Source organism: Camelus ferus, chromosome 6, assembly GCF_009834535.1.
Source record: "Camelus ferus isolate YT-003-E chromosome 6, BCGSAC_Cfer_1.0, whole genome shotgun sequence".
Classification (NCBI taxonomy): Eukaryota; Metazoa; Chordata; class Mammalia; order Artiodactyla; family Camelidae; genus Camelus; species Camelus ferus.
In genome coordinates this window covers 89,947,283-89,969,780 of record NC_045701.1, presented here as the reverse complement: position 1 = coordinate 89,969,780, position 22,498 = coordinate 89,947,283, and the positions used below count along the sequence as shown (strand labels likewise).

At 60.6% G+C, this 22,498-nt stretch overlaps 1 protein-coding gene across 14 annotated transcripts in view; it reads left to right on the top strand.

The window, feature by feature from the left end:
* The window catches only part of BEGAIN (brain enriched guanylate kinase associated), a 46,478-nt gene extending 29,112 nt beyond the window's left edge, over positions 1 to 17,366 (top strand). For 11 of the 14 annotated variants that reach the window (XM_032482635.1, XM_032482631.1, XM_032482634.1 and 8 more), the window contains 6 exons: positions 5,273 to 5,362; positions 9,282 to 9,443; positions 10,623 to 10,689; positions 11,774 to 11,881; positions 14,213 to 14,296; positions 15,243 to 17,366. In XM_032482635.1, the coding sequence (XP_032338526.1) occupies positions 5,273 to 5,362; positions 9,282 to 9,443; positions 10,623 to 10,689; positions 11,774 to 11,881; positions 14,213 to 14,296; positions 15,243 to 16,625 (1,894 nt within the window). In that variant the 3' untranslated portion in view covers positions 16,626 to 17,366. The remainder of the gene's footprint in view (positions 1 to 5,272; positions 5,363 to 9,281; positions 9,444 to 10,622; positions 10,690 to 11,773; positions 11,882 to 14,212; positions 14,297 to 15,242) is intronic. The other 3 variants (XM_032482644.1, XM_032482643.1, XM_032482645.1) reach the window with 1 other exon arrangement.
* The last annotated feature ends 5,132 nt before the right edge of the window (positions 17,367 to 22,498 follow it).

Sequence of the window (22,498 nt, the reverse complement as noted above, 5' to 3'; positions counted from 1 at the left end):
TGGACATGTCATTGGCCTTCGACAGGTCACGTGAGGATTGAGAAGGGACCAGCAAGAGCTGGTTCAGTAGCATGGAGGGGAAAAGAGCCAGGTGGGCACTGGTCCTAGCAGGACAGGAGCAAAGCCAGACAGCTTTTCTGTGGAGCAGGGAATGGGGACAGTGCCCGGAGGGTGGGCAGAGGGTCGTTCTCAGTATGGGAGAAATACCTGCATGTACATATGCTGGAGAAAATGGCCCAGAAGAGAGGGAGACATAGGTGTGGCTTGGGAGCGAGGGGAGACTAGCTGGAGCCCTGCCCGGAGCGGGGCGGAGGGGCCGCCTGGCGGGGTGTCTGTAGTAACAGGCAGGCAGATGCTGGTGGGTGGGCAGACCTGGCGGCGGCATCTGTGGAAGCTCCTTTGGGTGGCTTCATTTTTTCAGTGGAAAAGGAAGCGAGGTCATCAGCTGTGAGTAGGGGTGGGGGAGGAGGTGCTGGGAGGTTGAGCAGGGAGGAGAAAGTGTGAAGTCATTTTCTAGGTGCGGGTGAGGGAGGGAGCGGAGCAGGGAATGTGGTAGACTCTCTGGCAGAGGGCACTTCTAGCACAGGGCCATCAGGCCCTGCTGTGTGCCTGGCCAAGAACTGGGGCCCTGAGCACAAGGAGCAGACACAGCTCTTGCACCCAAAGAGCACCCAGTGTACCGTAGAGCTAGGACAGGAGGGCTTCTGACCCACTAGGAGGTCGTGGAGGGCTTCTTGGAGGAGGTGAATTGAATGAACCAAAGAGCAAGGAAAGGGATGTTCTGAGCAGGAGGGGCAGCATGTGCAAAGGCCCAGGGGTGACCCTACAGCTGCTCCGTCCACCTGCCCAGGTTACCCTGTCCCCAAGCACCCCCAGGTCTGCCCACCCACTGAGGGCTCATAGGCCACAGTGCCTCCAGCTCCCAGCACACGGTTCTACCTTGCAGAGAGGGGGCAGCAGGAGCAGGGCTGAAGCCACCTGATAAGATGAGGCCGGATGAAACGTTTCCTACAGCAGCTCCATCTCCTGCCCCTGGGCAGGAGGAGCAGTGGAGCAGCTATGTCACTGGGCAATGGGGAGGGAGGCAGGGATGGTTCCCCTGGATGACCTTGGTCAGCAGACTAGGAGAGAACAGGACCTGGGTAGACTTGGAGTTTGAGGAGTCCCTGCCCCCATCCGGTCCTCCTGGCTGCAGATGCACAGGCCAGCACTGTGAAAATCCCCTCCCCAGTACACACACACATGCACACACATGCACATGCACCACCGTCCTCAGGGACTGTCGTACAACAGCCTGGTGCCATGGTGGCAGCGTCCAGAGTCCCCATCTCCGGGCATGTGGTATTGCTGGTGAAGTCACTGCAGAGTCAGCCAAGGGGCTGCCCGCGGCCTGGGCAGGAGAGTCTGAGCCACAGAGCAGTACCAGCCAGATGCCCAGAACTGCTTTCCTCCAAGGAGATGCTCACAGGCCCGACAGGAAGCAGGAAGGGCTGTCATGTGGGACATTTGTCGTGTGTCATGCCCCTGACCTTGACCCTGCACAGATGGCTAACCTCTTGGCTCCAGCCTCTGCCTCCGTCCAGCTGGCAGTGATCTGCCCTCCCGATGGCTGGGCCTCGTTGCCGTCACGATGTGTGGGAGACGGTTCAGTGAATAGTATAAAGGGCTGTGATTTGCACTGAAGTCTGGCATCTCAGTGTGCAGGGAAGAGCAGCGGGCCCGGTGCTGAATCCTGCAAGGGCTGTGTGACCGCATGGCCATGGGCCTCAGTTTACTCATCTATAATATGGGTGTGGGGCACACCTCCCTTACAGAGGAGTCTGAGACCAGATGAGTGGGTTTGTGTGGGCACCTGGGGCTAGGCAGGCCCTCAGCAGGTGCTGGAGGTGTTGGTTGACCATTCATGCCCAACTGCCCCTCAAGAGAGGTCCAGAGTGGGCTCCCGATGGGGACACAGAGAATGGAATCAGCGCGGCAGTGATGAAGTTCAAGGGACTTGAATAGAGAGAGACTGTTCTGAGACACAGAAAAGTGGTGGCCACCGAGCATGAGGGGGCTCTCAGCGGGGACGTGAAGATCTTGTCCCAAGGCCAGGGTCACCTTGGCCAAGGCAGCCCATTGGTGGTAGCTCGGAGGGTGGCACCATGGCCTCTGCCTCTGCCAGGCACTGCCCTTGACCTTGGGAGCTGGCAGCAAGTCCCTGTGACCACGAGCCTGAGTTCCAGGGAGTTGGCTGCTGGGGCTATGTGAGAGGCTGGTGGGGGCGGGGGGCACCACTCCTCACTGGAACTGCAGGGGAGGAAGGAGAGTTTGGGGGCTTTTCTGGCCACCCCCATTGATCCAACCCCAAAGTCGGCCCGGGGATATAAAAATACAGCAGACCTTGCAGCCCCGGGACAAGAACAGCTCCACTTCTCCACATGTTTCTGCAGCTGTTCATGCAACACGTGCTGCTGGGCACCGGCTCTGTGTGGACATGGCGCTGGGCATGGGGGACAGTCGGTGAAGGGGGTCCCATGGGACGGCCGTCAGGGAACCAAGTCATTGTCCCCTCTGGAATGAGATACAGCTAGGGGAAGGCAGGCTGTCCCCGGAGGCTGAGGCCTGAGGGAGGAGGAGGGGTGGGCCCAGAAACAGTCCAGAGAGAAGGCTCCTGGCAGAGGGGACAGTAAGGACAAAAGCCCAGAGGTGAGAAGGAAGGGGGTCAGGGTGACTCATGCCCAGCCTGAAGGCCAGCGTGCTGGAGTGGAGCCAGCGCAGGGCGAAGGTGGGCAGCAGTAGGTCTGAGGGGACAGAGACTTGGGGTGAGGAATCTCGGGGAATTTGCCCAGAGGCGGGGCACGGTCTGGCTGGGTTTCGTGACCTGCAGTTTGGACAAGGGGCGCCCACGTGGAGCAGGAAACTGGGAACAGGGCACACAGCGATGAACAGTACAGCGCCTCAGCCCCGATAATGCTCCCTGCCAAGGGAGCAGGAACTGGTCCCCACCCGGGGCAGGCCGGGGCAGGCTGGGGTGTCAGGGTCCCCTACCAGGCCCTGGATGGGGAGGAGTTAACCTGAGTGGGAGGGAGGGAGTGCCATCCTGGTAGAGGGGACACGGGGACAAAGTCACCAAGATGAGAAGCTGCCTGCAGCATGTGAAGAATGACAAGCAATTTGGTGTTGCTGGAGCATGACTGTGGGGGCCGGGGCTGGAGCCTGAGCTCAGAAAGCGGGTGCAAGGACGGGCCGTGTCATGGGGGTGCCACAGGGACGCGGGGCCCTGCCTGACTGGGGGCTCCTGGCACCTGGGAGCTGGTAGGCAGACCCTCCTTCAGCTCAGCCCCACCCCATCACCATAGCCCACCAGAGCTGGGAGCTGCTGGCCCGGCAGGGAGCATCTTTGCCCTCAATAACCACGCTGACACTGCAGAGCAGGGAAGGATGTCCCCCTGACCCCTAGGGTCATTTGTCCTTCCTCCCCTGTGCCCAGCACAGCATCACAGGCATCAGGGGGATCTCATCCTGACCGCAGACTTGCTGTGTGATCTTGGGAGAGTTGCTTAACCTCTCTGGGCCCCAGGGTTATCTCTTGGAAGAGGTGCTCCCCCGCCACAGGCTGTAAATGAGAATTTGCGTCAAAATAAGAATGGTTGTTAGTGATCAGTGCCCTGTAGGTGACCAGAGGCAGAGTCTGAGTCAAGTCCCAGCCATGCCCCCAATTACCCGTGCTTCCAGACAAGCCCCACCCCTTCCCTGAACCTCAGTTTCCCCCAGGGTGCCAGCCTCCCTTCCACTCTTCTGAGAACCCACCTGCCAGGAGCCCCCTGTGGATGGGCCTTCTTGGGTGGGGACTGGCTGGCAAGGGCTGGGAGGTGGAATGCCCTGGGAATCGATGGCCTCAGTCCAGCCACCAAGGGCAGACTGGGTCTCTGGCTGCTCCCACAGGAACCGGCCCATCCTGCCCCTGCTCTCTGTTCACTTAGCAGCACTGGGGTCATTGGCCGAGGGTGGACCCTGGGTCTGGAATTCCAAAGTCCGGTTCGAACAGCGACCAAGCCACTTGCCCCTCCTCCACCCCTCTCCACCGTGTCCTGGGTCTGGCAAGCAGATCAGCCCTGGAGACCAGGACCAAGGGCATAGATGAGCCAATGGGAGCTCACAGAGGTGGTGATTGATGTGCAGCTCACAGCCCAGGGCCCCACCCCTGCCATGCCCCACCCACACCATGCCCCACCCGCCAGCCTGTCAAATGAACACTGTAAACCTTTTTTGCGGGGAGGGAGGGGGCAAAATTGATCTTTAGTAAATTTTTTTCTGATTTTTCGTTCTACTGTAGTTGAAATACCACAAATCCAGAAACGTATAAAAGAAAACATTTTAATTGCCTAGAATCTCACCACCCACCCGTAATAACATGAACATTTCTTTTCCTTCCGTGGTTTTGCGGTGCCATCGCTATGCAGTTATTTTGTAAGTGGGGTTGTGCTGCTCTTCCTCTTCACACACACGCTTGACCGTGTCGCTCGCTAGGTGTTCTCTGGAAGCCTGACATCTGGGGCAGCATCCTCCCATCAGATTTCCGCTTTGGCTCCAGGGCCAGCAAGGCCACTGGGAGTGTCCCTGGAGAGACCCCAGGGAGGGGTGATGACCAAGCGGACGCGTGGCTACAGTGCTGATGTATATCTCTTTGCCCCTCAGCAGGGCAGTGCTGTGGGGCTGGGTCGGGCCACACCCGTCCGTCCCACCCACCGCCCAGTGCAGACAGGCCATGAGCAGAACTGGTGAGAAGGGGTCGCAGGACGGGTCCTGTCCTGGACCCCTAACATCCACTAGGTCCCACAGCCTCCAGGACACCCCACCAACTGTCCACACACATCAGCACATCACAACCTTCCTACAGAGGTTGGGGCTAGGATCACACTGTCCCTCCATCCACCTCCCAGGCTCTCTGACCAATGGGTCCCGCAAGAAAGGAACGGTAGCCAGACAGCAGGGGTCTGGAGCTGGGGGGTGCCTGCCCACCAGGACTCCCTTCTGAGGCCGAGATGACGGGTGAAGGCCTGTAGGTGGGGACCCTTCCACTGGTGGGACTCGGTGCCACCGGTGAGCTCAGGCAGGTGCACGGCTGGGAGCCCCTCCCTGCTTCCTACACTCCCACCCCCACCCCCCGATAACAGGGACTTCTCCCACCAGGGGGGGCGACCCCCCAGCTCTCCGAGACCACATGCCCTGGCGGGCCCAGCGCAGCCCAGGTCCCCGCTCTGAGCAGCTCTGTCCTCTCCGCCCACAGGCTGCGCAGCCCTTGGGTGCCCTCGTGCCTTGGGCAGCCCCGCGTCCTGCAGGGCCGGCTGGCCAGGTCCTCGCCCTCGCTCTGGGACAGGTAACACACCTGTTGTCTCCCCGGCTCCTCGGTGTCTCCGCATCTGTCCCCAGACGTCCATCCCGTGTCTGCGTCAACTCCCCTGAGAAGAGGCCCAAAGAAGGGAAGGTGCCGGCTGCCAGCGCATCCTCGCCGCTGTTCCTGGGCACTTCATCTTGGAGGGGAGGCCCTCTTGCCCACACAGCCCAGCCAAGGGCTCAGCCCTTGGGCTCTGACCTTCACTGAGTGGCCGGAGGGGCTCCTGGTGGAAGGCAGTGGGCTTCCTCCAGGCCCCACTCTCTACCGAGGGAACTCATCTTTCTTCCCTGGAAGGTGGGAAAGCCTTCCAGGGGCTTCCCAAGGGCAATTGGGGAACCAAGAAGCACCTACCCACCCACACACACACACACCCTGCCAAATTAGATCAGACTTGCCAGGACACAGGTCAAATCTAGATGACCTCTCCAGGCTGAAGTCTGAGCAGGGCTTCTGGAGCCCCCCACCCCCACCCCAGGCAGGAGGGGGGCCCTGATCTGAGGGCAGGGCATCAAGGACTCTCACACCTTCCCTGTGCTTCTGTTAAGGGGTTGTTTCCAGACACCTGGCCCACGCCAACTTCACAGAGAGGAGGCAGAAGCCCCCAAGCCCCAGGCTCCTGAGCAACCCCTAATGGGGGCTGCCTCTGGCATCATCCCCTGGTGGTTCTGATGACCCAGGGTGGGTGCTGTCTTGTGGGGGTGCACACATCCCCGTTTCACAGATGTGCATACTGAGGTCAGGCAGGGCTTGGATGAGTACCCTGAGAGAGAAAGCCAGGAAAGGATGGTGGCACCACCCAGGTGACAGAAGATCTCAGGGTGCCCAGCCCAGGGCCCTTCTTGGACCAGCCAGAGCTCCTGAGTAGGTGATGGCCAGGACTGGTGACAGGCACTGAGGGGTGAGAACAAGACTGGGCATGACAGGGGACGGAGCATAGCTGTGCCCTTCGCAGGGGTAGGGAGCGCAGAAGGCAGAGAGGGGTCAGCACTGGGTGCACTGGACATGAGGTGACTGGAGGCCATCTGGGAGGAGAGAGAGGTGGGCGGCTGGACATGAGGTGTGGAGCCCTGGGGAGAGGCCCAGGCTGCAGATGGGGCCGGGGGTAGGTCGTGTGTGGCTGGGTGTGGAGGATATTCAGCCTGAGATGTGCAGTGGGGGCAAGGGTCGGCCTGGGCCACGGAGCTGGAGCAGCAGAGATGTGGAGAGACACGGTGGGGCACCGGGCGGGCGCTGCTGCGACTGAGGGGCCAGGGAGTTGCGTCCAGGGCCAAGGCCCTGGGGCCTGCAGCAATGAGCAGGGACCGGGAGGGGCTGAGTCAGGGGCCGGGGGCTGCTCTGGTGGGTGAATGTGAGGGGTTCAGGGAGTGTGGGCACAGTATTTGAGGGGTGGTGGGACAGAGCCGCTCAGTACGTCTGTTGGGCCATCCAGAGGCCAAGGGTAAACTGAGGCTGGGGCTGGCCGGCTGGATAAAGCTGGTTGCCTCATGAGCGGGCGGTCCCTGCCCAAACGCCCCCCGGGGGGGCCCGGCTCTGCTCGGAGCCCACCCGCAGCCCTGCCATGTTTTCCTCCTACACGCGCCTCGTTGATGAACCTGTTCCCCTGTTCACTGTCTGTCTCCCCTCAAGACTATAAGCTCCATGGGGCGGGGGCCATGTTTGTCTTATTGGCTGCTGTGAGGCACCGAACAGGGAGGGGCAGGGCAGGAGAGGAAGGAAGGACGGTGACGGGGGCAGAGGGTCACAGGGTGGTACAACTGGGTCACTTTAGAAGTGGACAGTGCGTGTGGCAGGGTCTAAGCTGTGGCTGCAGGGTAGCCAACAACCAGGAAGGAAGGGTGCTGGCTCTGAGAGGTGGCGGACAGGGGCTCTAGTGTCCACAGGGGCACTCTCACCTCTTCCCGAGGGTGCAGACCCCACCTGTACCCTGTGATTAAGGGCTGTGGAGGGACCTGCAGCCCCAGCAGGACAACTGACTTCAGGGGCTGCTGCTCCACCCCCACACCTGACCCCCACGCCTGCAGAGGGCCCTGGATGATGCAGGAAAGCCCCTAGGAAGCTCACCAACCCACTGGCAAGAAGGGTCTGGACCAGGGCAGTCTAGGATCTGTAGCTGCAGGGCGCTCAGGGCGAGGCAGTCAGGCGTGCTGCCTGGAGGAGGCAGCCGGACCTGTCTAGGCAGCCGCAGGCACTCTGCCACTGGGTTCCCCCCTCGCTTGTCACTCTGCATCTTCTTCCTTGAGGGCCAACTCTTGGGAGGACCTGCCCCTCCTGAGTTTCTCAAAACATAGGCAATTTTTCATTTTTATTTATTTTTAAAAATGTAGACCTGGGCAGGAATCCAGGAATGCTTAATCGAGGTTTGCTGGGTGTGCACCTATGGTAACATGTGTCGTTTACACACAGGGCCAAGACTGAAACTCACTCTGCCCCAGGGGGTGGGGGAAGCCTCCTGCGCGCCCACAGCAAACCCACCAGAAGTTACCATCCAAAAAGTCTTGGCTCCAGATAGTCCCCTGGGGGAAGTTGTGCTTGTTTCCGCAACCAATTGGCCCATTTGGGCCCTCACTCCAACCTGGGCACCTCTCTGGAACCAGGGCTTTGTGTCCACTGGGCAAGATAGGGACAGTCAGAGGTGGATTGGGGATGTGTGGCGGGGACCAGAGCCAGGTCTGTGTGACTGCAGGACCCCTGTTCACCCCATGACACCAGGCAGGAGTTCACCTGCGGGCTGGGCTGCACCACTCCGGGCTTCTTTGGGACTGTAGCGCAGGGGGTGACGGGGGCCAAGTTCAGGGGGAGACGAGGACCAAGTTCAGGGGGTGACGGGGGCCAGGTGCACACCCAAAGCACTGAACAGCAGCTCGAATCTTAGCTCCACTTGTGGCTAACACTCAGCAGAACTCCCCTGGTGCCCCTCACCCACCGCGCAGCTGTCCCTTCCCTGCAGAATCAGCCTTCTCGGCTATTAAAGGTGAGTCCTCCCCTCTCTGCCCCCGCTGCGTGCTCAGCCAGTCAGAGGAAAGGCGCCTCAGGTCAGCACGTGGTTAGGTGCTTTCTGGGTGCTGGGTGGCTGCCAACAAGCGGTTGTGGCCCCTGCCCTAATGGAGTTCATGGCTAGTCCTGTGGGTGTGGCCACCACATCTGCCACTCCTGCCTTGTGCCCAACTGTAGCTCAAGTGAATTGATGGCATGTGGCTCGGAGGGTGAATCATCCCGTGTCTCTGTTTCCTGAGCTTGGGGACTCAGCATCCTGGGGTCCCAGAGGAACCCTCAGTCTGTGGGGAAAATAGAGCCTCAAGAGCCAGGCCTGGATCTGGAAGGCTTCCTGGAGGAAGGAAGACATGAGCAGGCCAGTTTTCTGAGTATCTGATGTTCTGTGCAGCTAGCTGGACACTGCGATGGATGCTGCCTAGGCGTGAGGCATCGGGGTCTATCCTCTCCCCGGCCCAGAAGTCGCTCAGCCTGCTGGGGCCAGACAGCCAGTTTTGGGACGGGAGGTCAGGTCTAGGGTGTGGCACTGCCCCCTCTGGGCCTCAGCGGCCGCACCCAGCACTGTGGAGGAACAAAAGTGGGGGCCTCGGTAAGCTGTTCAGTCTTTAGGTCGGCTCCCAGACCGAGCGACTGGGCGCTGAAGGGCGCTCTTCAAACCAGGGTCCCTTAAGCCGCCCCAGACACTCCCCCCGCCCCCCACCCCTATGCCAGACTTGCTCAGTCAGAGACCCTGACCCCAGAGGCTGTAAGCCTCCAGTGCCGCCCGAGCGGGGGGGGGGGGGGGGGGCGCGTGTGCGGTGCGTGTGCGCGAGCGCCTGCGTGCGTCGGTGCGGCCGGGCGCCCCCGGTGCGCACCCCCCCGCGCCCGAGCTCAGCGCCGCGGCCCGGCCCGCCGCCGCGTGTCGTTGCAGCGCGCTGCAGGAGCAGAAGGGCGAGCTGCGCAAGCGGCTGTCCTACACCACGCACAAGCTCGAGAAGCTCGAGACCGAGTTCGACTCCACGCGCCACTACCTGGAGATCGAGCTGCGCCGCGCGCAGGAGGAGCTGGAGAAGGTCACAGAGAAGCTGCGCAGGTACGGGGGCGGGGCCGGGGACCGGCGGCGGGGCGGGGCCGGGGACCGGCGGCAGGCCGCCGAGCTGTTAACCCCATTTGAGGGCGGGGAGTCCAAGGATCAGTGGGGACAAAGCTTTTCCAAAGTTCCACTTTGTGCCAAGAGCTACCAAATGAGGAGCCGAACCTGGGTCTGTCTACTGCCAGGAACAGGCTTCCCGCCCAGGCACATCTCCATCCACTACTCATTCCTTGTCTCGTGTTTATTTGGTGGGGCAGCAGCTTGACACAGAAGCAGTGGTCTCCAGACCCAGACTGGTCCACCAGGGGCCCAGCCACTGTTGCCTGGGTCTCTGATAGGAAAGCAATGTCTGGCCCTGGAGATGAACGAGCATTTAGGAACAGTTCCCTTGAGAAGCACAGCCACGAGTGAAGTGTCAGGCAAGGTGTGCAAGTCGCTGAGCAATTTCTCCCTTAAAAACGAAACTTCTGCAGACATCGTTCTGCACATTAAACACATAAAAAGGATATTTTTCTAAAAAATATTACACACTTTCCCGCCTTCCTTTAGGAAGAATGTAAAGAAAACGCAAACTGCTGTTGGCTTGGTTAGTTTTAAATATTTATAGAGCATTGAATTTCCAGTCGGGCCATTTGTCCCTTACCACTTAAGCACCTCTAGCCTCAGTTTCCCCATTGGCAAGACAAGGGCAGTAACACTACACACAGGTGGTCATGAGGATCGACACTGCCATCCACCGTCACAGCGCAGGGCAGCAGTGGATTCCCACCCGACACCTGACTCCCCCTCAGCCTCTTCCAGGGGAACCATGTCTTATTCACTGTGTGTCTCCACCACTCACCCCAGGCCCATCACATAGTCTGTTCCCTGCTAACCTGCTATTGAACTATCAACCCCTTAGCCAGGCTTGTAAGGACTGTGTGTAAAATGTGCGTTAATGGGCTCTGAGTGAGGACCCGACAGAGTCGCTTGTGAGTAGCCTCCCCATCTCATCGGCAGGGGCCTTCAGCCCCGGCCCAGGAAAGTTAGCTTAAAGCAGATGTTCCCTTCTGTGTGCAGAGGAGCAGTTAGACCGGCGTGGGGCCTGTGTTCAGCCTTCAGTGGGCTGTGTGGCTCTAAGGGCCACAGGGAGGGGCAGGCCCGGCCTGGCACACAGTGACCTCACTGCCTCTGTTCCAGGATTCAGAGCAACTACATGGCACTGCAAAGGATCAACCAGGAGCTGGAGGACAAGCTGTACCGCATGGTGAGGGCGCGCCCCACCCTACCCCAGCACTCCCAGCCCTGGGCCCCCAGCTCTGGAACCGCTGTGGAGGCCAGTGGCCTGACTGTCATCCTCTTGCCTCTGCAGAGCTGGGCCACAGGCCTCATTTCCGCCCCTCCCCCCCCAACCCCTGGGGCTGGGCCAGTCCCATGCTTTTCTGCCCCGAACAGGAGGGTGCTCTCAACACAAGGGAGTTGTAGGTTCAGGGCTGCCCAGTGAGCCTCAGCATCAGGGTCTAGAGGCGTGTGAGTGGGGCAGTGGGAGAGGGGCATGCTCTGGGGATGGGCACCCAGCTCACGGGCCAGCCTAGACCCCAGACCTGGGAGGACGCAGGCCCGAGTTCAGGCCCTGGGGTTCTGCCTCTCACGGGGACTCCCCACACACACCTTCCTGTGAGGAATAAAGGAGACCGTGTTGGTGCCTAACGTAGGGCAGGCAGAAATCCTAGAAGACCCTCCCCCGGGCAGCAAATGGGGAGGGACCTGGCGAGGCATCTGTTTGGAGAGGAATGGTGACGGGGGCCCCCGCGGTCCCCTCTGACTTTAAAGAGAAGCTTCTAGATCTGACCCTCAAGGTGGGGCAAGGGGGCTTCTGGAACTCCCCTTTCACTGAAAGAGGAGTTCCCTCTCTTTCTAGTTTGCTTACGATTAGAAAAATCACAAGCAGGTGTTCACCGCTTGCTTGTCAGAGAGCAGACAGGCCTGGGGCTGGGCTGGCTCCTCTTGGGACCCTGGAGAAGGACCCTTGCCTTTCTGAGCCTCAGTTTCCCAATCTGTGCAGTGAAAGCACAAGCCATCCTCACTCAGTCCTCAGCCCAGACTCCCAGGGGGCAAGACATCACTGTCCCCAAGGTGCAGATGAAAAACTGAGGCTCAGGGAGGCAGTGGCCTGCGGAGCGGGATTGGAACCTGGGTCAGTCTCTGCTCTTAGCCCTGCATCCCTTGGCCTCCAAACACCTCTTTATCGGCTGCAAGAGGGCTGATACAGGAGGCCAGAAGGAACCACTGGGCTGGAGCCCCAAGCCTTAGCTGACCGCTGACCATCTCCTGCCCATCCCACACTCCAGGGCCAGCACTACGAGGAAGAGAAGCGAGCTCTTAGCCACGAGATTGTTGCCCTCAACAGCCACCTGCTGGAGGCCAAGGTGACCATTGACAAGCTGTCGGAGGACAATGTGAGTGTTGGGCCATCCTGACCCTGAAGGGGAGGGCCCAGGGCTGAGTGAGGGCAGTCAGGACCTCAGGGAGTACCTGGGCAATCGGGAAGGACAGGGCTGCCCTCCCCTCCCTGAGATACACTGCCAAGGGTGTCCTGAAGACCCTTTGCTGGAAAGAAACAGGACTTGAGGTAGTGGGTGGGCACTGGGCACTGGGCCACATTATCCTGTTCGAGGCAGGGCTTCCTGACCCCAGGCTTAGGGCATGGCCACTCAGGACACCGGCCTTCCAGTGGGCATCAGAGCCACGTGGCTGCCCGTGGGTCCTGATTTCCAGGGCCCCGGTGAGCTAGGCCCCGCTGCCCTCCACGGCTGAGCACACACTCACTCATTAGCATCTGCTCCTTGCCAGACCCTGCAAGGCTCTGACAGTAACGGGGTGAACAACACAGGCTAACAAGTTCTCTGCCCACCTGGACTTTACACCTGAGTGGAGAAGACAGACACTAAACAGAACCCATACGCACACTCTGTAGTGAGTTAGGAGTGCTCAGTGCTGCAGAGGAAAATACAGCAGGGACGGTGCCGGGAGTCGCCAGCTGCAGGGCTGGCGAGTGTCAGTAGGGTGCTTCTGGAGGAGGGTGCTGGAGCCAAGACCTGAAGGAGACCAGGGAGCCAGCCACAATGGGGCCTCGGGGAGGGGTGTCCCTTTCCAGCAGGAGGAGCCGCCGCGGCAAAGGTGCGGCTGGGTAAGTTGAGGAAGAGCAGAGACCAGGGCGGGCTCTTGCAGGGAGGAGCGGCCCAGTGTCTGAGGTCCAAGAGATGACAGGAGGCCCTGCTGTGTCGTCTCCTGTAGGAGCCTGGGTTTTATTCTGAGTGAAATAGGGAGCAGTTTAAGATTCTTGATCAGAGAGGTAGCCTGACTGGACTCACACTCTTACTGGGCTCACGTGGCCTCTGTGCTGACAGACTGGGGACGGGGCCGTGAGTAGGCAGAGACAACAATCCGGATGACAACGGACGATGGTGGCTCCACCACGATGGCGGCCGTGGGAGGGGGGGCTTGGAGTCTGGTGATATTTTGAAGATGGAGCCAAAGTGACTGACCAAGATTTGGGATGTGGGATGTGAGAGGAAGAAGTGGGTCCAGCCTGGCAGCAGGGGTCAGAGCCTGCAGGAGGAGAGACCTGCCAGCTCATGGGCTGGGGCCTCCCAGGGGAGGAGTAGAAGCATGGGGTTGGAGCCCTGCCCTGGACATCTAAGTGGAGGTGCGGCAGGTGGGAGATGGCGGAGCAGCGCACGCAGAGCAGGGGTTATGCCCCGGGACCGGGCAGCGCTCAGAAGGCTGTTAACAACTCAGTGGCAGATCTGGTGCCAGCAGTAGCCAGTCTGGGGCCTCACAGGGGGTCAGTTCTCAGCTCTCAGCCAAGTGAGCCCTTGTAAGGATGCATTGAGGGAGAGGGGGACCTGGGTTCCCTCCACTGTGCTGGCCAGGCTGGGGGCACCAACCTCAGTACAGAAGGTGGAGGTGCGGGAGCCTCCAGGACCAGGGTGGGGGCGGCAGGCACGCCTACACCTTCAACAGCTCACCTGAGCTGCAGGACACCTGGTCCTGGCTGAGCTGAGACTGTGGGAGCAGGTGGATTTCAGGGCCTGTCAGCGGGCCCTGGACTCCCCCTGAACCCCTGTGGCGGAGGCCCCCTGGCTGGGGGAAGAACAAAGGCCCAGCCACAGGCACATGCAACAGAGATTTTCCAAAGATGGAACCAAATCCCCTCTATTCCTACTGTTTGCATCTGTTTTCAGCTCAGGAGGCTGAGCTGGTCCCTGCCTGGACCTGGGGTCACACAGACTCTGCTCCCACTTGTCCTGACCCTTGACAGGCCCTGCAGCAACCCCGAGTTGCCAGGCCTGGATCTGAGCCGTGGGGGCCACAGGCTCACTCCTAATCCCCCTGCTGGGCTGGCACACCCCACTGACTTCTCTTTGGAAAAACTTGGGAGGCCAAGGGCAGGGATACCAGGCCCGGTGTCCATGCCTGGAGCCTCTGGGACTTCAGGGGACTTCGGGGGCCCTTCTACCACTGCCCCCACCTTGTGGGAGGTTCCTACCCGGGTCAGCAGCAGGACCCCCTGGCAGGGTGCCCTCCGTGCACCAGCAGCTACAGGTCAGAGCTGTGGGCCCCCGTTCTGCAGGCGGGAGTGTGAGGCCTGGAGAGGGTCCTGGTCCCGCCCACCTTGTAGTCCGCTCTGCCCGCCAGTGTCCATGTTGGCCACTGGGCGCGGGTCAGGGCGGCAGGGACCTTGGCAAGGGGCGAGCCTGAGCCAAACGGCTTCTCTTGTCTTTTAGGAGCTCTATAGGAAGGACTGCAATCTAGCGGCCCAGCTGCTGCAGTGCAGCCAGACCTACGGCAGGGTCCATAAGGTGTCCGAGGTAACGTGAGCCCCGCCCCAGCCAGGCCCACCGCTGCCCCCAGGACCGCTCAGGGCTCCTCACGTGCAGGTCCCACCCTGAGGGGAGGCGCTGGGCGAGCCGGAGCCCCTCTGGCCCTCCTCGCTCCTGCCGTGTCCTGGCCTTTCTGAGTGTGTGGTGGAGGGGCCTGGGGGCTGCTCCAGGGCCCCACCAGCTGAGCACTCAGTGGCCGAGTGACCCTGTGTGAGCCTCACAGAAACCCTGTGGTTTGGTTTGGGCCCAGTTACTGACAGTGCCATTTCAGAGATAAGAAAGGGTCACATGGGGTCACGCGAGGGTCACATGGCCAAGGCCACAGGGCGCACAGGACTTAGTGCTCCCACCCCAGCCAGGCTGCCCGCCCCCCGGCCCCACTCACTCCCCTCACCCAGGCCTTGTGCATGTCCCCTCTCCCTGAGCCTCGGCCACACCTGATACACTCACAAAATAGATCAAACAGTAGCAGGACGTCCCCCACAAGGCCCCACGTGCTCATGCGGAAACTGCTGGGCGCCTGGGCCTCAATCTTTGTTGCATCTGTTTCTGAGTCTGTCTTATTTGGGAGGACTTAGGCTGTACGATTAGGCAGGGGGTGTCCCCCAGAGACCCTGGGGCTGGGGAACAAGTCATCCCCTCGGTGGGAGACCCAAGAGGGGCCCAAGTCAGCCCCTGGTTCCAGCCTCCGGGCTCTGCGGGGCCCAGCTGGAGTGAGCCGGGGTCTGTGGGGGTGACCAGGGTCCTCTGGCACATCCCAGGAGCTTGTAAAATTCAGCGCCCTGGGCATCGGCTCCAGCTGGTGCGATTTCAGAAGTCCTGGGCAGATCCCTGTTTGTCCATCTGCCTGTCAATCAGTCTCAGCTGCCAGTCCGGGGCTGACTCTGACCCCTGTGCCTGCCCTCCCCTCCTCCTCGCGCCCATCCCACTCTAGCTGCCATCGGAATTCCAGGAGCGCGTGAGCCTGCACATGGAGAAGCATGGCTGCAGCCTGCCCGCCCCACTCTGCCACCCGTCCTACGCTGACAGCGTCCCAACATGCGTCATTGCCAAGGTGCTGGAGAAGCCTGACCCTGGCAGCTTGTCCTCCCAGCTGTCAGATGCCTCGGCTCGTGACCTGACCTTCCGCGACGGGGTGGAGAAGCCAGGCCCCCGGCCCCCCTACAAGGAGGACATCTACTGCAGTGACACGGCCCTCTACTGTCCCGAGGAGCGGCGGCGTGACCGGCGGCCCAGCGTGGATGGGCCGGTGGCCGACGTGGGCTTCCTGCGGGCCCAGAATTCCACCGACAGCGCGGCCGAGGAGGAGGAGGAGGCCGAGGCAGCCGCCTTCCCGGCCAGCTACCGGCACGAGGCCTTCCCGGGCTACGCGGGCTCGCTGCCCACATCCAGCTCCTACTCGAGCTTCAGCGCCACGTCGGAGGAGAAGGAGCACGCCCAGGCCAGCACACTCACTGCCTCGCAGCAGGCCATCTACCTGAATAGCCGCGATGAGCTCTTCGGCCGCAGGCCGCCCCCGGCCTATGAGAGCAGCCCGCGCTACGCCGCGGCCGCAGCCGCGGTGGCCGCCCCGCTTGAAGCCGAGGTGGCTCCAGGGTTTGCGCGGACTGTGTCGCCGTACCCGGCCGACTCCTTCCGCTTCCCGGTCTCCCCGGGCCCCCAGCCGGCCCTGATGCCCCCCAACCTGTGGAATCTGCGGGCCAAGCCGGGGTCAGCCCGGCTGGCCGGGGAGGATGTGCGCGGCCAGTGGCGGCCGCTGAGCGTGGAGGACATTGGCGCCTACCCCTTCCCGGCCGCCCCCCCTGCGGCCGCCGCCGCCGCCGCTGCCGCCGCCGCCGCGGGCCGCGCATCTCCCTGCAACTTCTCCGACCGCTACTTCGGGGGCGGGGGCAGCTCAGGCAACAAGGCTGAGGGCCGCGCCAGCCCTCTCTATGCCAGCTACAAGGCCGATAGCTTCTCAGAGGGTGATGACCTCTCCCAGGGCCACCTGGCCGAGTCCCGCTTCCTCCGGGCGGCCGGCGACCTGAGCCTCAGCCCTGGCCGCCCAGCCGACTCGCTGCCCAGCTACGCGGCCGGCGAGGGGGACCGGGAGAGGCTAGGGGTGCAGCTCTGCGGAGCGGGCGGCAGCCCCGAGCCCGAGCACAGCCCCCACAGCTCCAGGGACTCCTTGGAGCCCAGCTCCATGGAGGCCTCCCCAGAGATGCACCCCGCTGCCCGCCTCAGCCCCCAGCCGGCCTTCCCTCGGACTGGCGGCTCAGGGCTCAGCCGTAAGGACAGTCTCACGAAAGCCCAGCTCTATGGAACCCTGCTCAACTGAGCAGCCGCGTGCCAGCCTCGGCCACGGCCACGGCCACAGCCACCCCACACACCGGGTCCCGAGGGGTGCAGCCTCACCTCCCTGACCCCCAACCTCCCCGCCCCGCAAACAAGGACCCCTCTCCACCTAACCCAGTCGAGCCTAAGAGGGGGACCCCAACCCACGTGTCTCGTCCGCCCCCGCGCCACCACAGTGGAACGTTTTTCTCACGCCAACATCCTTCCCCACCTGAGATGAGCAGTCCCCCCTTTTATAAAGTGCAACTATTTTTATAGAGCAAAAGGGTCTTTCTTAATGCTCTCGGCCTCCAGCCCCCCGGATGGCAGCCTTGGCATGTTCAACATGAAGGGCCTTTATTTTCGGGTGAGAGCAAGTGGGGCCTGCCCCTTGGAGGGAAGGATGGTGTCCTGTGGAGACACCCCAGCAAGCTGGTGACAAGGGAACCCTGAAGCTCTGCCCACAAAGAGGGGAGCTGGAATGGGTGAAGGGATGTGAAACGTTTTCAGCTGTTCTTGCTGTGTGGCCGACCCCCCCCCAAGCTCTCCTGTGGTCCGTAGTCCCGAGTGGGGCCGGTGCTCGCCCCCCAGTGTCCCGCTCCCCGGCACCACCTCGCTCTACCTCAGATGTAATGAGGCCCTCTGACTCCCAGTTTCTGTAGCTTGCTTTCTTGTTGTCTGTGATGCATGCCCTGTCTCAGTACTGTATTTTGCATTCATTAATAAAAGACATCGGTGGAAAGAATTTGGCTTTGGGTCATTTCTTCTCCCCATTGCCTTTGGATCTTGGGACGTGTGGCCCCAGATGTCCCACCTGTCCTCCCCTTCGTTAGCCGGGGTGGGCTCTGGCAGCGACACTCCTTCCTGCCCTGGAATGTTGTCGTCCAGTTTCTGAATTCTTCCATTGACTCAACCCACTAGACGTCATCGCTGCCCTTGGATACAGCATTCCTTACAGTCTCCCACATATGAGTACTCCCTCCTCCTTCCTGGCATCCTCAGCCTTGGCTCCTGCCTAAAGATGCCTTAGAATTTCCTTTAGTGCAGCTCTGCTGGTGACAAACTCCCACTTTTGTTTGTTTGTGTTTGTTTTTCCCTCTGAAGATGTCTTTATTTTGCCCCATTTCTGAAGGGTATTCTCACCGGGGAGCATGTGAGCGGGGGCCTCCTTCCCTCAGTGCACAGAGATGTCCCCTGGTTCCTGTTGGTGTGGGACTTGGTCTCGGTCCCTCCGGGAGCTGTTCCTTTGATGCTGATCTGTCTTTTCCTCTCCAAGATCTTCTGTTTGACTTTGGTTTTCTGCAGTTTCCCTGAGGTGTGTCTGGTGGATTTCTCCTTCTTGGGAATTCACAGGGACTCTTGTATCTATGGACTGGTGTATTTCATCAGTTCTGGAAAAGTCTCACTATTTAAAAAAATATTTCTCTGCCCACTCTCCACCTTCTCTCCTCCTGGGACTGCCGTCAGAACCTCCGACCGCAGCCTCTATGTCTGCGGCCCTCCCTCAGTATGGCCCACATGTTGGGGGTCACGGTGCTCTGTCTGCGTTTGTCTTCCAGTCCACTAATCCTCTCCTGCTGTGTCCATTCCACAGCCAAACACAGCCGCTGCGTTTTCAGTTTTAGTTTTACTTATTAATGGTTTCCATTTCTAGAAGTTCAATCTGGTTGTTTTACAAACCCACCGTGCCACTTTTTAATAGTTGCCTATTCCCTGGAGTTATCCCCAAGCTTTCACGTCCTTAAACACAGTGGGCACGGCTGGCCACGGCCTGGGTCTGGCCCTCCCACCGCGTGGGGTGTGTGTCGCTCTTTCTCCTGGTTCCTGCCCGCGTGCCTGGTAGTCTTGAGCGTGCTCATCCATGCACTTGTGAAGGTTCCACAAGGCCTAGGATGGAGGCCCCTCCTCCAGGGGGCTTCTTCCCAGGGGGTGGGCACATCCCACTGGGAGAGCACCACCTCTGCCCAGGTGCACACCTGAAGTTCCCCAGCCCACCCAGCCTCCTGTAGCTCCAAGGTGCCTGCGCTTGATCTGCTGCTGCAGGAGAGGCCAGAGCCAGCCAGCTGCCCGCCCCAAGGGGCAGATGTGCCCCAGGAAGCGGCCTCTTGGGGAGGGGTGGTGGCAAGGCTTGGGAGTCAGCCCACCTCTCTGAGGCCCACATTCCCTGTGGGCAGACAGGGAAGCAACCCTCACTGAACTAGGGGGCACTTGGGAGGGTGGAAGGGAAAACATGTGGCCCCTGGTGTCCAGCAGGCACACATCAGGGGTGTCCCCAGGGGGACCCTGAGCCTCATCAGCCCCACGTGGGCTATGGGACTGGACAGCAGGGCTGGAAACCCCCAGGACTTTGCAGCCTAGGCCCAGAGGGCCCTCTCAGATTCAGGGTCCAGGCCCCCACATTGTCACCTCAGAGCCTGAGCACCCTCTCCCCCAGATGCCCAACAGGCCTCACAGAGCTGTCCTGCCACAGCCTCCAAAGCCAGCCACAGCTGGTATGGGGTTCCCTCTCCTCCTCTACCACGTGCCCCTCTCACTCCACTCCGAATCCTGCCTCTCCCCCAGTGGGACCATCTGTGTCCCCACCATCATTCCACCATCCTCGTTTCTTCTCAATCCCCAGCAGGCAGTGCAGAGCGGGCTCTGCCACCGGCTGGCTGTGACCTTGGGCAAGTCCCGGGCCCTCTGGGCCCGTTTCCCTCTCTGGAGCCTGAGGACACTGACTCATGAGATTCCCAGGGGACCTCGAGGCAGCTGGCTGTCCCGCTGTCCCCCAGGCTGGGCGGGAGGTGGGTCCCGGAGTGGGCGGAACGATCACAGACCCCCTTGACCTGCCCCTCTGCCCTCCAAGCAGTGGTTTCCTCAACCGGACGGTGGGGATCACGGCCACCTCACAGGGGCTGTGAGCATGAGCCTCACTCAGCGACGTCACAGCCATGCCTGGCACCACACACAACCACACCGGCATCTCAAGATGAAATGTTCTCCCACGATGGCTTCAGCTCTGTACTTCAGATTTACGGGTGAGGCAAAGTTAAGCACTCGGCTCCAGGAAGGTGGGTGGAGGGGCAGCCCGCACTTCTTTTTCACTCCTGCTCTACACTTTCTAAATTTAGCTCTCTTATTTTAAAATTGCAAATGGTGAACTCCCAGACACCTTGCAAAGGATCAGAATGAGTCTTGAATGCTCTTTGGAAGAAAGCACTTGGAAAAAGAAACAGATAAGGGTATGGAGAACACCTGCCTTTCTTCCCAATAAAACAAGCTAAGTAGGGGTGGGGCTTGCAGGAGACATTTGATTTGGGGAAATCAAACCCACAGGGGAGTGGAGCTTAGAAATAGCCACAATGGTTTCTGGAGAGCCCGGGATGTCCCCCTGTCCCAGGGGGGTCAGAGCTTTGATTGGTTCAAGGTGATCAGTGTGGAAAACAAATGGACTTTCAGGACAGAGATTTGGATGGCGTCTGCCCCAGGAGAAGCTGAGAGGCTTTCCTCTGCAAGACCTCCCCTGCTCGCTCCAATAGGCCCACTTAACAGATGAGGAAACTGAGGCTTAGAGAACCAAAGTGCCCACAAAGGCCCCATGCAAGCAGGTGGCGGGGCCACAGTGTCTTGGCCTCAAATCTCACAGGGATGCAGGCAGCCAGGGCATGGGCTCAGCACAGGAGAGAGGCCAGCTGGGGAGCTCAGTGAACAGGGAGTTCATACCCCAGCCACACCCCAGCACCCACGCAGAAGCCAATTAAGTACAGTCCGTAACTGATGCTCATTAAATACATGAGTGGTCACGTTACCATATAACGGGGGAAAGCAACCAGCAAATCATGCAATGACATTCCCACTCAGAAGATACTCCACAACCAGGAGGGCAGAAATACACCTGGTTCAGGCTGGTCTGGAAAGCAGGACGTCTGGACTGCAGGGTCGGGGGCTGGATGCAAGGTGGGGGCAGGGAAGGCAGGCACCCTGGGAAGACCAGGCCCCCTGCACCCCAGATGAGTGCAGCCTTCCCTCCTGGCCTGTGTTCAGGTTTATTCACACATCATCAATCCACCCACAAGCCCCTGCTGAGGGCCTGTGCAGGCTGGACCTGGGGAGACACACCTTCATGAAAGTACTTGTGGGGGTCCCGCCTCCTTCTCTCTAGCTGCATAGTGGCAGCTCCGCCTGGCCAAGGACCCCTGGTCTGGGGCGAGCGTATGACACCAGCCAGCCAATCAGAGGCCTTCCCTGAGACTTGTCACCTGGCAATGGGGAAAGAAGGCGGGGTCTTGAGCCATGAGAGTAAACCAGGATGAGGCTGACACCCAGAGAGGGTCAGAGGGGGTCCTGCCAGACCAGGTCTGAGGATGGAGCCCAGCCGCACCTCTGGTCTAAGCTGGCTCAACGCGTGCATCCGGGGCTGGACTGACCCTGATACTGATCGTCACTAACACGGAGACTCCCAGTGGCTGTCTCCTGGGTGCCTATGCATATAGGTCCTGCCAAGAGCGATTCAGACCCAATCTCATGAAACTCCCCAAGCTAGGTACTATTCTCATTTACAGAAGGGGAAACTGAGGCACAGGGTGGCTGAGCACTGGCTGTGGCCGCACAGTAATGAAAGGTGGTGGCAGGGTTGAAGTCCACGTCTGTGATCCTAGAGCCCACGTCCTGTGGATGGTCACACAGTTATTCACGGAATGCCTCCTTCCTGGAGGAGCAAGGGATACAGCTGGGAGCAGCGCCCTGTGCACTGCTCACGCGTGTGCTGTGGGGGGCGGGGTGGCAGCATCAGGAGGGGCGGGGCTCTGGGCACAGGCAGGTCAGGGAGGCTTCCCTGAGGCCCACTGTCTTTGCAGAGCCCTGAAGGAAGGGGGTGGGAAGAGAAGCCCCACAGAGGGGCAGTGGGAACAACGGGAAGGAGCTGTGATCTGGGAAGGCTTCACAGAGGAAGTGACCCCTGGACGGGCTTCTTGGGCACAGAGCTCCCCTCACAGAGCAAGACAAGTCATCCAGGGCCTGAGGGATGAGGCCAGAGAGTCCACTGCCTGCACCAGGCTCTGAATGGACGCACATTCAGCCGCCCCTCTGCTCAGGATGGGGCAGCCCCTCATGGGGGCTTCTACCTCTGAGAGGGCGCTGGGCATGTGGTACAATTATCTTTCTCTTCATCAAATCAGCCATTCCTGAGCCTAAAAAGAGAAGGTGATCCCCCCTAAGCTCCCACCACACCCACGGCATTCAGGGTCACTGGGACCCTGCGTCCTGCAAGGGCCTGGGCAGTTCACTCCCTTCACCCTCCGAGGGCCATGGTGTGGGGGGACACCTGGGATACTGGGCTCGCTCCCCACTCCAAAGCTCAGCTCTTGCCTCCACCCCGGCTCAGGAATACAGCGGGTGCTGCATCCACTCAACACCCACTACGCGCCAGGCTCTGTGCTGACCGCGGGGGGTGAGGGTGAAAGATGGGAAAAAAGCTGGCCCACCTCGGGGCCTTTGCACTGCCTGTCCCTCTGCTTGGGTGTGATGCCCTGCTTGTGCACCCGAGAGATTCCCGAAGACCCCGGGGCAAGTTAGACACACAAATAAATGTTTACCCACCAGCCCACAGCAAGCCCCAGATGCCCCTCCCAACCTGCTTAGCCCCATTCCCTGGACTGGAGCTCCCAATGTGCCCACGCCCACTGCACACTTGACCTTCTTGGACCCTCCTAGCAAACCGGCAGGCTGGGAGGGCTGACACCACTTTATGGATGGGGAAACTGAGGCTCAGAGAGGAAAGATGACTTGGTCTCAGCTACACTGACAGTGGAGCTGGGCCTGGAACCCAGGATCTGGAGGAGCCAAGCTGGGCACCTGCCTACTGCTGCAGCCTCCTCCTCAGGTCCTCTGTGTTTC